Raw genomic sequence first — 15,952 nt, 5'->3', positions numbered from 1 at the left:
ATATGGTGTGTGTATGTATGTATACAGACACACATATATACATATATACATACATAGGAAAAATATGCACTGGAATAAGATACACTGAAGAATTAATAATAGTGTTCTTTCTGGGTGGAAGGATTACAGATGACTTCTGTATGCTTTTCAATAGTTTTAGAATCTTCTGTAATGATGTAATGAATTAAAATGGAATTAGAAATTATTATTACTTATAAAGAAAAATTTGTCTAGGTAGAATTGAATAAGTGTTTATAACCCAGTTAAGTATTAATATTTAATTTGAAACTGGTTTTCTGCATATCTTAAATAAGCGTTGCTTAATGTCATTCTTATGCAACAGTTAACCAGAAGTAGTGCACCGGAGTGCCATCGGCCCTCTGCAGTGCTGGAGATGCACATGCCTGCTGTGAAGGTGCTCACTGTCTGGACTGAGGCCAGACTGGCACTTCTAATATGTCTTGATAGGAACTACAAGAAGGGTTAGAACAGGGGTCCTTGTAGGACCTTACCTGGCCTAGGCAGTGATAGAAGCAGGTGGCTGGTGGCTGAAGTCTGAATTGGGGCTGGAAGGATGAGCAGGGATTTGCATGGGAGGAGTGAGGGGATAGGGAATGTGTGGATGGGGAGTGTGTGGATGGGGAGGCTGACTGTTTCAGGAAGAGGAACAATGTTCTGCAGGGTCAAGAGGAGAGAGTAGCTGAAAAAAAGAAAATAACCAGTTGATGCTATGACTATAACATTTCCATATATTTCTTTCTACTGAGTTGTCATGTTTCAATTTCAGGCCTCTTTGTTAAAGAATGACGAGACTAAGGCCCTCCCTCCAGCTTCGTTGCAGAAAGAGTTGAACAACTTGTTGAAATTTAATCCTGATTTTGCTGAAGCGGTGAGTCTTTTCCAGAATTTGTTCCTGAGTTGAAAAAATAATGGCAAAGCTACTGTTATGTTGAGTAGCCACACAAATGAGGACCCATCCATGCTCTTGGTGAGCAACCCAGCTTAGGTTATAAAACTGCCCTTCCCACTCACTAAGAGCAAAACTGCCCTTCCCACTCATTCAGTCTAGTGATGTTCTCTTTATTTCATCATCTCTCTGATGTTGTGAATTATGAAATATAGAGTAGACTGAGTTTTGTTTTGTTTTTTAATTTTTAGAGAGAGAGAGAAACATCAGTGTAAGAGCAAAACATCAGTTGGCTGCCTCCCATTCGCCCCCTACTGGGAATTGAGTCTGCAATGGGCATGTGCCCTGCTGGGAATCAAACTGGCGACCTTTTCAGTGCATGGGATCACACCCAGCCAAGTGAGCCACACTGGCTAGGGCAGAGTAGACTGAGTTTTTAAAAACTTTGGGGCCTGTCTTTGCCGGGTGGCTTGTTAGGTTAGAGTATTGTCCCAATACACTAAGGTTGTGGGTTCAATCCCTGGTCAGAGCACATACAAGAATCAACCAATGAGTCCAGCCAATGTGGCTCAGTGGTTGAGCATCAACCCATAAACCAAGAGGTTCCCTTTTTGATTCCTGGTCAGGGCACATGCCCAGGTATCAGGCTTGATTCCCAATGGGGGGGTTTGTGTGTGGGGGGATGGCATGCAGGAGTCAGCCGATGGATGTCTCTCTCAATTCTCAATGTTTCTATCTCTCTATCCCTCTCCCCTCCTTTCTCTCTAAAAAAATCAGTAAACTATATATATATATATATTTAAAAATCATCCAATGAATGCATAAATAAGTAGAATAAGAAATTGATATTTCTGTCTCTTTGTCTCTCTTTTTCTCTCTCTTTCTAAAATCAGTTAAAAAAAAATGGGTTCTAAAAATTTGTTCCTTTCCCTACTTTTGTCAGTGTGTGTGGTTGTTTTTTAAGTTTAAAAATCATACCATTCCTTAATGGATTTTTACCCTCAAACCTGGATTTGTCACCTGACTTTATCCACACATAGAAAGATATACGTTTGGTTCCCTAGTAATTGGGATCTATCTGTTTGGAGGGAAGTTTATTTATTTATTTATTTATTTAGAAATTTTTCTTATTATTTTTTTGTTCATCTTCACCTGAGGATATTTTTCCATTGATCTTTTAGTGAGAGTGGAAGAGAGAGGGAAAGACAGAGAGAAACATCGATGTGAGAGAAACACATCGATTGGTTGTCTCCTGCATGCACTCTGACCAGGGCCCAATCCAGGGAGGAGCCTGCAGCCAAGGTACATGCCCTTGACCAGAGTTGAACCCGGGACTCTTTGGGCCACAGGCTGACGCTCTATCCATTGAGCCAAACTGGCTAGGGCTACAGGGGGATTAATTTAGTGAATCAAACAAAATGAACAGTTTCAACATAGGATATAATTGGCTCAGGAAACTTTTTAAATACCTGAGCTAAGTGAGTTCTCCCTTCAACCCTCACATGGGTCCTAATATAACCAGTGACATAGTGGATGTATATTTAGGATAAAATGCTGACACAAGTGCTAATGGAACTCCGATTTTTCCATTTGGGGACTCCTCCTGGTGAGAAACCAATGTATCTTGAACCTACTTTATTCTGCCTTTGGGAAAAGGTGAATCTAAACTATGACCCTCTTGTTAGAAGGGTGGGGGGATACATGGATGTTTGCAGCCAGTAGAACTCCTGAATTAGTCTTACATAAGAAGAAGCAGAACATTTAACACTATGTGGATTGTTTCTCATTGTAGCATTATCTCAGCTACTTAAACAACCTCCGGGTCCAAGATGTGTTTAGTTCTACACACAGCCTCCTGCATTACTTTGACCGCCTGATTCTTACGGGAGCTGAGAGCAAAAGTAACGGGGAAGAGGGCTATGGCCGGAGCTTGAGATACGCTGCTCTGAACCTGGCCGCCCTGCACTGCCGCTTCGGACACTAGTAAGTTTATAGATTTTTTTTTTTTTTTTTTTTAAGTTTATAGATTTTTATCCATGTAGAAATGGAAGGCACGAACTTCCAAATGTTAATTAGGATGAATTTTTAAATGCTGTATTTTAAAAGAAGGATAAGCCGAAACCGGTTTGGCTCAGTGGATAAAGCGTCGGCCTGTGGACTGAAGGGTCCCAGGTTCGATTCTGGTCAAGGGCATGTACCTTGGTTGCAGGCACATCCCCAGTTGTGGGTGTGCAGGAGGCAGCTGATGGATTTCTCTTTCATCAGTGTTTCTAGCTCTCTATCCCTCTCCCTTCCTCTCTGTAAAAAAATTAATAAAATATATTTAGAAAAGAAGGATAAAAAGGAAAGAAAGGAAGGAAGCTGACTATTTTACTAGACCTGTCAGTAACTTCCAAAGAGAAGCTTTTTCACTGGACAAAAGCTTATGAAACCTTCTCCTTAAACAGTCTGCCCCCTGGTGTCTGTATTTAACATTACTGTCTTAGTACATGGCCTCTTTCACTACTTCTGAGAACGACAGCCATTGAATTAAAAGATAATTAGGTCATTAGGCCAAAGATTCCCAAAGGATTTTTTGGAGATAATAATGAGGATACAATATCTATTTTCAGTATTTCAAAAAGCCAAAAGAAAGTTGTGTCTTTACTGTATAAAAGACTGTGCTGGCTTATTAAAAGTCATGTTTGTGCTTTCGGATAAAATTCAGGCAGCTCAGTGAGATGACACTTGGCGTATGCCATTGGTAAGATATGCCAATGATTTTGATGAATAAAAATAGGAAAACTGTCCAGCTGGTGTGGTTAGTGGTTGAGCGTCGACCTATGAACCAGGAGGTCACACTTCAAGTCCTGGTCAGGGCTCTGTCCCCAGTAGAAGGAGTGCAGGAGGCAGCCAATCAATGATTCTCTATCATCATTAATGTTTCTCTCTCCCTTTCCCCTTTTCTGAAATTAAAAAAAAAAAAAAAAATTATTTTAAATGGAGGTAAGTGGATAAAACCTTTCAAAATATGGAGGCTATTTTGGAAACAAATAATGTGAATAATGGTGAAAAGGTAAGAAATTACTAATTGAAAGAGTCTTTCCAACCCCTGTGGCTTTTTCCCATTTGGAAGAAACGAAGTTTTTGCTACTGGCATCTTTGTAAATCATTTTTAAAAAAATGTATTTTATTGATTTTACACAGAGAGGAATTGAGAGAGATAGAGAGTTAGAAACGTCAATGAAAGAGAAACATCGACCAGCTGCCTCTTGCACCCCCCCACTGGGGATGTGCCCGCAACCAAGGTACGTGCCCTTGACCAGAATCAAACCCGGGACCTTTCAGTTCACAGGCCGACGCTCTATCCACCGAGCAAAACCGGTTTCGGCTGCTACTGGCATCTTTGACTAGAGACCCCAGAGTGTATTAATGGAAGAAATGTCCAGAGTTGAAGAATCAGCCAGGCAACAAACAAACAGTTTGCAGTAGTATTTAACTATGCACTGCAAGGTGGGGTACAGATAGCATTTATGTGGGAATTTTCACAAGTGCAAGTTCAGAGGGCCAAGAATATTTGACTGAATTTCTACAGAACTTGAGAGAGTATGAGAGACATCACAGATGGAGGGAGACCATGTGAGCAGAAAAAAGGAATCTCAAAAGCGGATAATCCTCAAAATACTTTTTAAATTAGTTTTGAAAAAGTATAAAAGCATCAAATGCTATAGTGTAAAAAATTTTTTAATAATGCAGAAGAGAATGCAATGAAAAGTAAAATATTATATTCTCTCTGTGCCTCTTCCCTGGCCCATCAATAACTAAAATAAAACTCTTAGCAGTTGAGATCAAGAAAAGCTATTCCTCGATGTCCCTTTTAGTAGAAATCCACCTTAAAAGGGGAGGGTTCTGTATGTCCACTGTTAATGTTTCTTGCTGCTGGGGGAATAAGCCCATCGCTATAGCTTCCAAAGCAGAGACCTACTCTTGGATGAGTTATTGTACAGATGTCTTCCTGCTTCCGTTACTTGTGCATGTTTGTGATGTTAATGAGATATTAATGTTCAGTCTGTCATTAGTCAACAGGCGGAGCTTGCCCTGCAAGAGGCAATCAGGATCGCCCAGGAGTCCAACGATCACGTGTGTCTCCAGCACTGCCTGGTAAGGCCCCCCTCCTGCCTTGGGAATTCTGCCCACGGGTTGAGTTGGCCTTTGGAAGGCCCGATTTGAATCAGATTGTTTTGTAGTCAGAGCAAAGGTTCTTAGTGACGAGCAACTAGTTAGGAAGTCGTGGTAATTCAGGAAAGGCAGCCCATATTTGTTTATTTCTTAATTTACGATGTTTGTTTGGCTTTGGTGGTGATTCTTTTTTTAAAATATGTTTGTATTGATTTTTAGAGAGAGAGGGAGGGAGGGAGAACGGAGAGGTAAGAAGAAGAAAAGAAAGATAGAAACGATTATTGATCAGCTGCCTCTTGCACACCCCCTACTAGGGATCAAGCCTGCAGCCCAGGCATATGCCCTGACCGGGAATCGAACCAGTGACCTCTTGGTTCATGGTTCAATGCTCAACCACAGAGCCAAACCAGCCAGGCTTGATCTTATCTATATACAAATTTTAGTACAACGTGCCATGCATAACTACCATGCAAAACTATCACATTAAACATTGGCATTAGCCTTGTAACTGGATGAGATGTTATCCTGTCAAAGCATAACCACCAAGCACACGTAGAACACAGAATTTATTTAACCATCACGTTGAGACTCACTTTTTCAATTAAAGGCCATATGGGGGCTTCATGCTTTTTTTCTAGAACCTTGCCACTCACTGCCCTCAACGGTGAAGAAAATCATTGGCTTGTCTGATAATTTTCATGTGTTTGATGGGCTTCATTTTGGTTCATGCTTCATGAAATAGTATGTTAGAGGATTTATTTTGTTCCTTTTAATTCTTGCTTACAACCATGCTGATAGTTCAATAGAACATCACCCAGGTCATTGTTAGGATACATTTTAATGATTTCTCTTACCAGAGCTGGCTTTACGTGCTGGGGCAGAAGAAATCCGATAGCTATGTTCTGCTAGAGCATTCTGTGAAGAAAGCAGTGCATTTTGGGTTACCGGTAAGGCTCATCTTTCTGTGAGACTTTAAATAAATGGTGTGGTTTTATTCTTGGTAGTTTCATATGACCTTAGTTATTAATTAAACACTAAATTCTGTTTGATAGGTTTCTCTCTGTTCCCTCTGTTCTCTCAATTCCATTGATCAATTTGATGAGATTGTTTTTAGTTTATTGATCCATATTAACTTCCCCTTATTTACTTAGAAATTTTTCTGGAAAGGCTTACTTTTAAAACAGGGATTGGTTTAAATGTTACAGCCCTAGAGCCCAATCTGGCTGCTTCCTGCTCATATGTGGCTCTCAGGCTAGGAATGGGTTTTACATTTTTAAATAGTTGAGAGGAAAATGTCAAAGAAGAATATGCAACAGACACCAGATGTGGTCTGCAAAACCCAAGTTATTTACTGTTTGGCCCTTCAGAGAACAAGTTTGCTGATCCATGTTTTAATAACAAACTAGGAACCAGTAAACCTGATAGGCAGATTTGTCCTTTCTCAGTTTGAGTGACAGGGAAGGACCTGAATGATAGACTACTTACTACACTATCATTGTTGTCCTCAATGATAGATACTGAGGGACATTGAAAGGGCATAGTCTCCACGCATGAAGTATTATAGTAATGGCTCTCAGCATCTAGATTAATGTTGCTCAAAGAACTTTATTCCATCTCAAAAACCATCCACTGAAACCTGGGCTGTAGGCATTAAGCATCTGTCTCGTATAGTTTGCAACAAATTCCAGAAAAATTAGAAGTAATCATGTGCAGTCATTTAAAGTATATGCTTTTCAAGTCTGCAAATTGTACACTTGACTCAATTCTGGGAAAGGAGAGTTACATGTACAGAATTGATGAAAAGGACAAAGTAAGTGGTGAGTGTCTCCTTAAAATAAATGAGACTTTTTAAATACAGGTTTTGTTGTGGATTTATGCTGTATCTAGTTGAGCTTTCATCCTTGAAAATCATGTCAGAACTTATGATTTTAATTATGATTTTATTTACTTATAAGAAAATAAATTATGTTCATAATAAGCATCCTCTTTCAATCTTCTGCTACGTAATGTGCCCAGCACTGTTGGACATGTTATCTCATTTTAATCCTCATAGCAGTTCTTTGTGATGGCTGGGATGCCCATTTTACTGACAAGGAAGTTGAGGCTTGGCTCAAACGCTAAGTGACTGGCCCCAAGTCACATAGGAAGTAGTAGGGCGGTGCTTAAGTGCAGGTCCATTTAATGTCAAAGCCCTGGCTCTTCTCAGTGTACCGTCAGCCTCTCTTCCAGCCTGTTTTTTAAGAACATATTTTATACGGGGCAGGGCCAGGCTGAAGGTACTTTCCTTTTAAATAGTATTGTCGCTGTGCATGTGCTAAAATGTGAAATGTGCCAAATTTCTGAAGAGCAAAACAAACTGAGTCATGTGATTTCTCTTGGGTCACGGGTATATCTGTTTGTCCCTTTAGTACCTTGCCTCCCTGGGCATACAGTCCCTAGTTCAGCAGAGGGCTTTCGCTGGGAAGACAGCAAATAAACTGATGGATGCTCTGAAGGATTCTGACCTCCTGCACTGGAAACACAGCCTGTCAGAGCTCATCGACATCAGCATCGCCCAGAAAACGGCCATCTGGAGGCTCTATGGCCGCAGGTCAGGCAGACGGTCAAGGCCGTAGGGGCGTGGGTCCTTTTAGAGACGAGTGGAGGCTGGCAGTCTGCCTTGTAGGATGCATAAACCAAAGTTCACACATCTCTCTGGTCTGCCCCAGACCACAGTGTAGTTAATAAGTGACAGAGCCATTCACGAGCCATGTCTGACTTCAAGCACCGAGGCGGGCAGTGCCTCTTTCTGTTCGCAGGAGGCATGGGCCATGGTCACTCAGGTTGAGCACCCTTTGAACCCCAAGATGTGTTCTCTGGAATATCTCCAGCCTTGGGTTTAAGTTCCATTTTGCGTCTCTAGCTTGGAAGTAAACTTCTGAACCAGACTTTTAATCCTGGAGTCCTGTCACTACCTCACCTCTCACCCAAACAGACTGTTATTTTTAGGAATTCAATAATGAAAGGAAGTGCCTATATGGCCAGTCTTGTCTTTGTACGTGAGATCATTGTTTGGCACGATGTGGTCTGAAACAACATCAGACACTTGCCGGAGCAGCTGGTACCAGGATGGCATCGGGCCTGAATTTACCCATGAAAATGAATGAATACACCATGACCACAGGCAATGGGGAGGAGGGTGCCTGGCGCTCAGAGCTCCCTGTTGTGCCATAACCACTGCATTTCCCCTGAGGCTGAACAATTCGGGGTGCTTTCCCGCTTTCCTGGGAGGCAGCTGTTCCCACAAAGACGAACTTACAGTGGGGCTTAACTTCCCTCCATTTGCTTAACTTCCTTCCCCACTCCAGAGAAGCACGGGATGTGGGGGAGGGCAGCCTGGGTCCCTTGATAGACGGAGCCCCTGTTTGTCCCCTCACCAGCACCATGGCGCTGCAGCAAGCCCAGATGTTGCTGAGCATGAACAGCCTGGAGTCGGTGAACGCGGGCGTGCAGCAGAACAACACCGAGTCGTTCGCGGTCGCGCTCTGCCACCTCGCAGAGCTGCACGCGGAGCAGGTAGGAGGTGGCCAGGCGGGTGGGCTTCTGGAGCGAGGGAGGCTCTGCCAGTTCTTTCCTGAGGAGCCTGAGAAGGGCACTGGGCACGTCAGGGACAGGTCTGGTTGGCCGCCCCAGGAAAGGTGAATCCTGCCGGCACCTGCCCGCGGTGCAGCAGGTGTGGTGCACGGTGTGCTCATCACATCCTGTCTCTGTTTAGGGCTGTTTCGCTGCAGCTTCCGAAGTGTTAAAGCACCTGAAGGAGAGATTCCCACCGAATAGTCAGCATGCCCAGGTAACCTGCCCTCGCGTGACCTCGGATTTATTTATGAAAAGACCATTTTTACTGTATTGTTGTCAAAGTGGGCTCATGAAGAGTCTCCCCTCAGTTTCTCATGTCAGTTCCTTTCTGTCACATACATGCATTGAGGTCAACATGGGTAATTACTTAGGAGACTCTATAAACTCTCTTCAAGAAGCCTGAGAAATAAACTCAGAAAAGATTTAAAGCAGGGTACTTCCCCCCCTCATGGTTTTAAATTAGTATTCTTAATATTTCCAACTGTACAGGAATAAGAAGACATTATCAATGTCCTTCAGTAGATCAAGAATTAGGTCTCAGTTTTGTTATTTTGTCTTGTACGTGGCAACTCTAATCTTTCCCTCCCGGAACTGGATAACCTTGTGGGAAGATGTTGTGCCCAGAGGGAATGGCCTTTAAAGCAGTCCTAGGCCTCTGTTTTTTACTGGACTGACGTTCATCTCTGAAAGGGCTGAGAAAACTCCCAAGGGCCTTCCTTCTCTTCCTTCCCTTATCACGTTTAGTCTTCAGGGTTTGAGGCTGGGAACCTCCCACTGCTGGTCCCTGGGGTGGTCATTCACGTTGGTGGTTAGATAAGGTGTGAGCACCTATCGGCATGTGATCTGTGCTGAGATGTGAACTCAGAGCACCCAAAGGGGAAACAAGACAGAAGACAGCACCCAAGGATGAACTGTGGTTCCATGATAGTGCTAATAGGGTGAAATATTAATAATTTCCACTGCAGTTCTAGCTGTAACCAAAAAGGAGTACAGTAAAATAAAGATGCAATTTAATTTATGGTTTATAGGGGAAAAAACTGTATGGCAGATAGATAGACTACAAAATGCTCAACCTGCTTAGTGGTTAAGGAACTACAAATTAAAATACAAATGAGATATTTCATACCCATTAGATTGGCCAAAAGTAAAATACCTGACAGTACCAACTGTCGGTGAGAATGTGGAGCAGGGAGTAATGTCATAGGCTCCTGGTGGGGCCTGTAAACCAGTACAGTCCATTTGAAGAACAAATGGCTTCTATATTAAGTGAAGGCATATGTACTACAACCCAGCGTTTCCTCTGCTTGCTGTATACCTGAGATACACGTGTACAAGGAGAGGTATGTGAAAATGTTTATTGCAGCATTTTTCAGAAGAGTGAAAAATAGATACCACCTAACTCCCCATCAACCGGAGAATAGATAAGCTGTCGCAAATTCATATAATTGAAAACTATTAGTGAAAGGAATAAGCTATAATTTCATGTATTAATATGTGTAAACCCCCCAAATAATGTTGAGCTTGAAAGCAAGTTGTCAAAGGCTGCATGCAGTATGATATTATCATATTTATCTATACAAAGTTAAAAACGTGCAAGATCATACCACATACTGTTTAAGGATAAGTATGTGTGTTGTAAAAGTATAAGAACATACGTGGGAATGATAGATATCAAATCAAGTGCTTACTTTGGAAAAATTGAGAAGGGAATAGAAATTGTAAAGTTCTTCAGTGGTCTTAATAGTATCTAAAGAAAAGAAAGCAAAATGTGGTGATTTGACAAAGTTGATGATTCGCACACATGTGTTTGTTTTTTATTAATGCTTGTTCACATACTTGAAATATTTTTTAAAAATATTTTTTATTAATTTTTAGAGAGAGAGAGAGACAGAAACACCAATGTGAGATGAAAACATCAATCGGCTGCCTCCTGCACACCCCCTATCAGAGATTGAGCCTATAACCCAGCATGTGCCCTGATTGGGAATTGATCCAGCAGTCTTTTGTGCACGGGACGATGGCTGACCAACTGAGTTACGCTGGCCAGGGCCATGTTTGAAATATTTTTTAAATAGCAAAAACTAAAAATGTGTTTGAATTGTAAGGATATTTGCTAAGCTAACCCAAATACTTTTCTATCTCTGTTGAATAATTAGGTGAACACTTGCCATTTGTCCCTAATTATATTTTTTCTTATTAGCTTTGGATGCTATGTGATCAGAAAATACAGTTTGACAGAGCAATGCATGATGGCAAATATCACTTGGCCGATTCACTTGTTACAGGAATCACAGCTCTTCATAGCACTGAGGGTGTATATAGGTAAGAAACGTGGAGAACTCCAACACAGAATGAATTCATTCTTAAATGGCTTTATTCTTATATGTTTTGTGTGTGAATTAATTTATCAACTTTAGCTTAGGAAAAACCTTTTTAAAAAAATATATTTTGTTGATTTTCCACAGAGAGGAAGGGAGAGGGTTAGAGAGCTAGAAACGTTGATGAGAGAGAAACATCGACCAGCTGCCTCCTGCACACCCCCCACTGGGAATGTGCCCGCAACCAATGTACATGCCCTTGACCGGAATCGAACCTGGGACCTTTCAGTCTGCAGGCCGACGCTCTATCCACTGAGCCAAACCGGTTTCGGCAAACCTTTTTTCTTTTTAAAAAAATTTCTCATCTCACCAAGGATATATTTAGAGAGAGGAAGGGTTCGTAGTAGCGGACAAAAAGAGAAAGAGAGACATCAATGTGAGAGAAAAACATTGGTTGCCTCCCATAAATGCCCGGACCTGGGATCAAATCCACAACCTATTAGTATACAGGATGATGCTCCAAACTACTGAGCCACTCAGCCAGGGCAGAAAAAAACCTTTTTTCTACTTATTACATATTTATTACAGGAAATGAGAAACAAAGGATAAGCAGAAGGGAGAAAATCAGTACCACCCAGAGATAATCACCAACATTGTGACATCTATAGTTCCAGACTGTGTGTGTGTGTGTGTGTGTGTGTGTGTGTGTGTGTACACACATCTATTCTTATAAACACAATCTTTTCCCCCTTTTAACAAAAAATATGTTAGACACAGTTCTTCCCTTTGGGGGTTCAGTTACATTGTAATTGAGGAAATAGGGATTCTAACCCTGAAAGTGACTATACTTATAACCCTTGCAAAACATCAACATAACCACTTATGTTTATTTTGCTTGTGCAGAAAAGCAGTTGTACTGCAGGCTCAGAATCAAATGACAGAGGCACACAAGCTTTTACAGAAATTATTGATTCATTGTCAGAAAATCAGGAACACAGAAATGGTGATCAGGTAAGAGGGGGCCTCTTGTGCATCTCACAGATGGTGCCTTGTGATGCAAATTCTCATCCATGTCCTCCTGTTTGTGGGCAGTGTCCTGCTGTCTGTGGCAGAGCTGTATTTGCGATCTTCCACCCCTACCATTGCACTGCCCGTGCTCCTGCAGGCGCTGGCCCTCTCCAAGGAGTACCGACTACAGTACTTGGCCTCTGAAACAGTGTTGAACTTGGCTTTTGCCCAGGTAAGCTGATCTCTGTGCTTAGTTTTGTTTTTGTTTGTTTTAGCACATATTTGTACTCAAGAACTGGCAAATCTGGTACTACTTTTTGGTTTTGAAAAGGATAATGATGAGCTTTCACTTCTCACTATTGAAGTCTGGGAATGCAGTCTCCATGGCAGGCCCTTCACGGAAATCTGGAGCTGTGAACTTGGTGACAGGCTGACACCTCCCAGTGGCACTGGCTGCTATTTAGTAAAGGGGACTCGCCTCCTCATTGAGGACATGAGCCTCAGATCAATGGGTAGCTGGCCCAGAGCTGTGCTTCATTTAACAGGGGGATGAGTAGAATAAAGAAGTGAGGGAGTTATGTGTTCATTGAAAGGTTTTGTAAATGAAATTTTTTTTTAATGTTTGTTTTCTATCTCCCTTTGTAGAATGGAAAGGATATGAGAGAAGGGACAATTGTCTTTTCCTTGCTGTATCCCATGGTACCTAGTAGGACCTACACTTACAGTGGGCTTTTAATATTTATAGACTGAATACTTTTTTCTTAAGATAAAGTTCATGCTAGTTGGTGTGGCTCAGAGGTTGAGCGTCGACCTATGAACCAGGACAGCTCCGTCTGTCTGTCTCTATTTGCTTATTCTGTGTATTTCATGTAATGGAATCATATAATATCTGGACTTTTGTGTCTGGATCCTTGATTTAGTATAATCTTTTCAAGGTTCATTTATGTTGTAGCATGTACTGCATCCCTTTTAACAGCTGAATCATATTCTATTGAATGTACACATGTTTCATTTATTCATCAGTTGATGGACCATTGGGTTGTTTCACCATTTGGCTATTAAAAATAGCTGATCTCAACATTCATGTACAGGTTTTTTGTAGATATTGTTTTATTTCTCTTGGGTATACTTAAGAGTAGAATTGCAAAATATAACAATTCAGTTTAACTTGATTGATTTTTATTTTTTTATTTTTTTATTGAGCTAGTGTTGGATTTCTGGGATAAATCCCAGATGGTTGTTGTGGTGTACAATTCTTTTAATACGCTGCTGGATTTGGTTTGCTAATATTTGTTGAGGATTTTTTCTCCTATAATCATAAGATTACATTCTTTTAAATCTATCCTGTCACTCTTTCTCTTAATTGAAAAGTTTAATTCATTTAATTTAACATAATTATGCATGAGAATGGACTTATTCTATTTTGCTATTTTTTTCCTATATGTCTTACATCTTTTTTGTTCCTCAGATCCACCATTACTGCTTTCTTTTGTGTTAAATAGATGTCTTCTAGCATATCATTTCAATTCCCTGTTGTTTCTTTTATTATATACTTTTGAGATAGTTTCTTAGTTTCTCCTCTTCCTCCAGTGATCCTTATACAGCCAATTCAACCTTTTGGAATCGCCAATCTAAAGGATTTTGGTGTTGAATCTTTTTGTGGAGACAAAACTTTCCCACAGTGTGAATAACTACTCCCTGCTGTATCTGTTGTCGTCTGAAATCAGATTGTCACACCCATGTTTTTTTTTATTGATTTTACACAAAGAGGAATTGAGAGGGACAGAGAATTAGAAACATCGATGAGAGAGAAACACCGACCAGCTGCCTCCTGCACACCCCCCACTGGGGATGTGCCCGCAACCAAGGTACATGCCCTTGACCGGAATCGAACCTGGGACCTTTCAGTCTGCAGGCCGACACTCTATCCACTGAGCCAAACCAGTCCCAGATTGTCACACCCATGTTTTCTAAGAGGATGGTCCACATTAAATGTAGTACATGTCAGGGAGAAGCTAAGCCAGACATGGCCTCAGGAGAGAAGGACCAGAAAGGAAGCCCTCCCTGGAGAGGGTAGCACCTGCAGTGCCATGATGTTTCTTTTTCAGCTCATCCTTGGAATCCCAGAACAGGCCTTGAGTCTTCTCCACATGGCCATCGAGCCCATCCTGGCCGACGGAGCTGTCCTGGACAAAGGCCGCGCCATGTTCTTGTTGGCCAAGTGCCAGGTGGCCTCAGCAGCTTCCTATGATCCACCGAACAAAACGGAAGGTAGGAAGCCGTACAAAGGTTGTTAGGCAATGCTATTGCAGAAAACTTCTAAAATATAGGACCTGGAAAAGGAAAGACATTAAATTTGGGACAGTATTTAAGCGTTCATAACTTTATGTTAAAATTCCAGGCAGCAGTTAAAGCCCTTTCACATGAATCTTTGTCATGAAAGCTGAAGGCAAATGAGTGGCTATTTACCCTGTAGAATTAGGCACCGGCAGGAAGTAAAGACTAAAAACCCTTTATAAAACCTGACTCTAGTGTTTTTTTTCCTCCTCAGAGAGTTGAATATAGAAGTATCTGTACAGCATAGGGAATATAGTCACTGACATTGCGATAACCAAGTTTGGTGCCAAGTGGGGACTGGAAATATCAGGGGGAACACTTGGCAAAGTAGATGATCACTATGCTGTACACCTGAAGCCAATACAAAATAATACTGAAAGTAAACTGTAATTGAAAAATAAAAGATAAATATGTGTTTGAGAGCTAATAAACACAAAAATTTAACATTTTAAAAAAAGTATCTGGTACTTGTTAAATCAATAAAAGTAGATATTAAGTTTTGGAAACGATGTGAAGTGTTGAGTTAAATAGGTGTGGTATTTCCCCCCTTTTCCACCAGCTCTGGAGGCCGCTATCGAGAACCTCAATGAAGCGAAGAACTATTTTGCAAAGGTCGACTGCAAAGAGCGAATCAGAGATGTCGTTTACTTCCAGGCCCGTCTCTACCACACTCTGGGGAAGACCCAGGAGAGGAACCGCTGCGCGATGCTCTTCCGGCAGCTGCATCAGGAACTGCCCGCTCACGGCGTGCCCTTGATAGACCATCTCTAGTGAAAAGCCCCTGCGGGGCCATGATGCAGAGAACAAGATTTCGGACTCGTTTACACTCCCTCCACATAAATGACATTGTGTGTGTGTGTGTATGTGTGTGTGTGTGTGTGTTTTAGTATATATTTTCTAATTTCAGAGGGAGAGAGAGAGAAACATTGATGATGAGAGAATCATTGATCCGCTGCCTGGCTGCACTCCTTTTTTGCTGCTAGAATATTCGTATTTGTTTTGTTCACCCTTTTCCTTCTGGTAGCAAAGACATCATCAACTTTTTGTTAATAAACACCTGTTAGTGTAAGTGTTAAAGATTATGTTCTTTCTGGGCAGAATTCCCAATATCTTATTAGAAATGGTGCTATCTCTTCACCATTATGTACATTTGTTTACACATTCGCTCAGGCAAAACCCTTTTTGGATATTGGTAGATCTCGTAAGGAGGTCAACACAGGTGTTTCTGTTGCTTGAATTTCTTTCTTAAGCGTCCCTGCTTTGTAGGATCAAATGGTGCTTTTGTGGGCCCCTATGTGCTCGTGAGTACATGTTGTTCCCTGACTGGAGTTAGGAAGGAAAAGATGTATTTATAGTTTTTAGACCAATAACAAGCATATTTCATTCACTCTCTTGGTGTTGCTTTTTTTATATCTTCTGCCTGGGTATATGCTAATTGACTGCCCTGTCCTCAAAGTGGCAATGCCCACAGCCAATAAGGAGGGAATATGCTGATTGACTGCCATGCCCTCAATGATGGTGGCACCCAATCCTCTCAGCCCCCCAGCTGCCCAAGGCTGGCCCGAGGTGCAGGCAAGCCTTGAATGGCAGCTGCCCAGCCACCCAGAGC

The 15,952-nt window shown here is 41.6% G+C and overlaps 1 protein-coding gene across 2 annotated transcripts in view; it reads left to right on the top strand.

Annotated features, from left to right (window-relative positions):
• ANAPC5 (anaphase promoting complex subunit 5) overlaps positions 1 to 15,412 on the top strand; it is a 28,233-nt gene extending 12,821 nt beyond the window's left edge. For both annotated transcript variants that reach the window (XM_084868031.1, XM_084868032.1), the window contains 12 exons: positions 788 to 889; positions 2,700 to 2,890; positions 4,966 to 5,047; positions 5,923 to 6,012; positions 7,474 to 7,655; positions 8,485 to 8,620; positions 8,820 to 8,894; positions 10,881 to 11,002; positions 11,902 to 12,009; positions 12,091 to 12,238; positions 14,115 to 14,277; positions 14,903 to 15,412. In XM_084868031.1, coding sequence (XP_084724157.1) covers positions 788 to 889; positions 2,700 to 2,890; positions 4,966 to 5,047; positions 5,923 to 6,012; positions 7,474 to 7,655; positions 8,485 to 8,620; positions 8,820 to 8,894; positions 10,881 to 11,002; positions 11,902 to 12,009; positions 12,091 to 12,238; positions 14,115 to 14,277; positions 14,903 to 15,114 — 1,611 coding nt within the window. In that variant the 3' untranslated portion in view covers positions 15,115 to 15,412. The remainder of the gene's footprint in view (positions 1 to 787; positions 890 to 2,699; positions 2,891 to 4,965; positions 5,048 to 5,922; positions 6,013 to 7,473; positions 7,656 to 8,484; positions 8,621 to 8,819; positions 8,895 to 10,880; positions 11,003 to 11,901; positions 12,010 to 12,090; positions 12,239 to 14,114; positions 14,278 to 14,902) is intronic.
• The last annotated feature ends 540 nt before the right edge of the window (positions 15,413 to 15,952 follow it).

The sequence above is a fragment of the Pipistrellus hanaki genome (genome assembly GCF_964339955.1).
Source record: "Pipistrellus hanaki genome assembly, chromosome: 19".
Lineage (NCBI taxonomy): Eukaryota > Metazoa > Chordata > Mammalia > Chiroptera > Vespertilionidae > Pipistrellus > Pipistrellus hanaki.
This window is presented reverse-complemented; position numbering and strand designations above follow the sequence as displayed.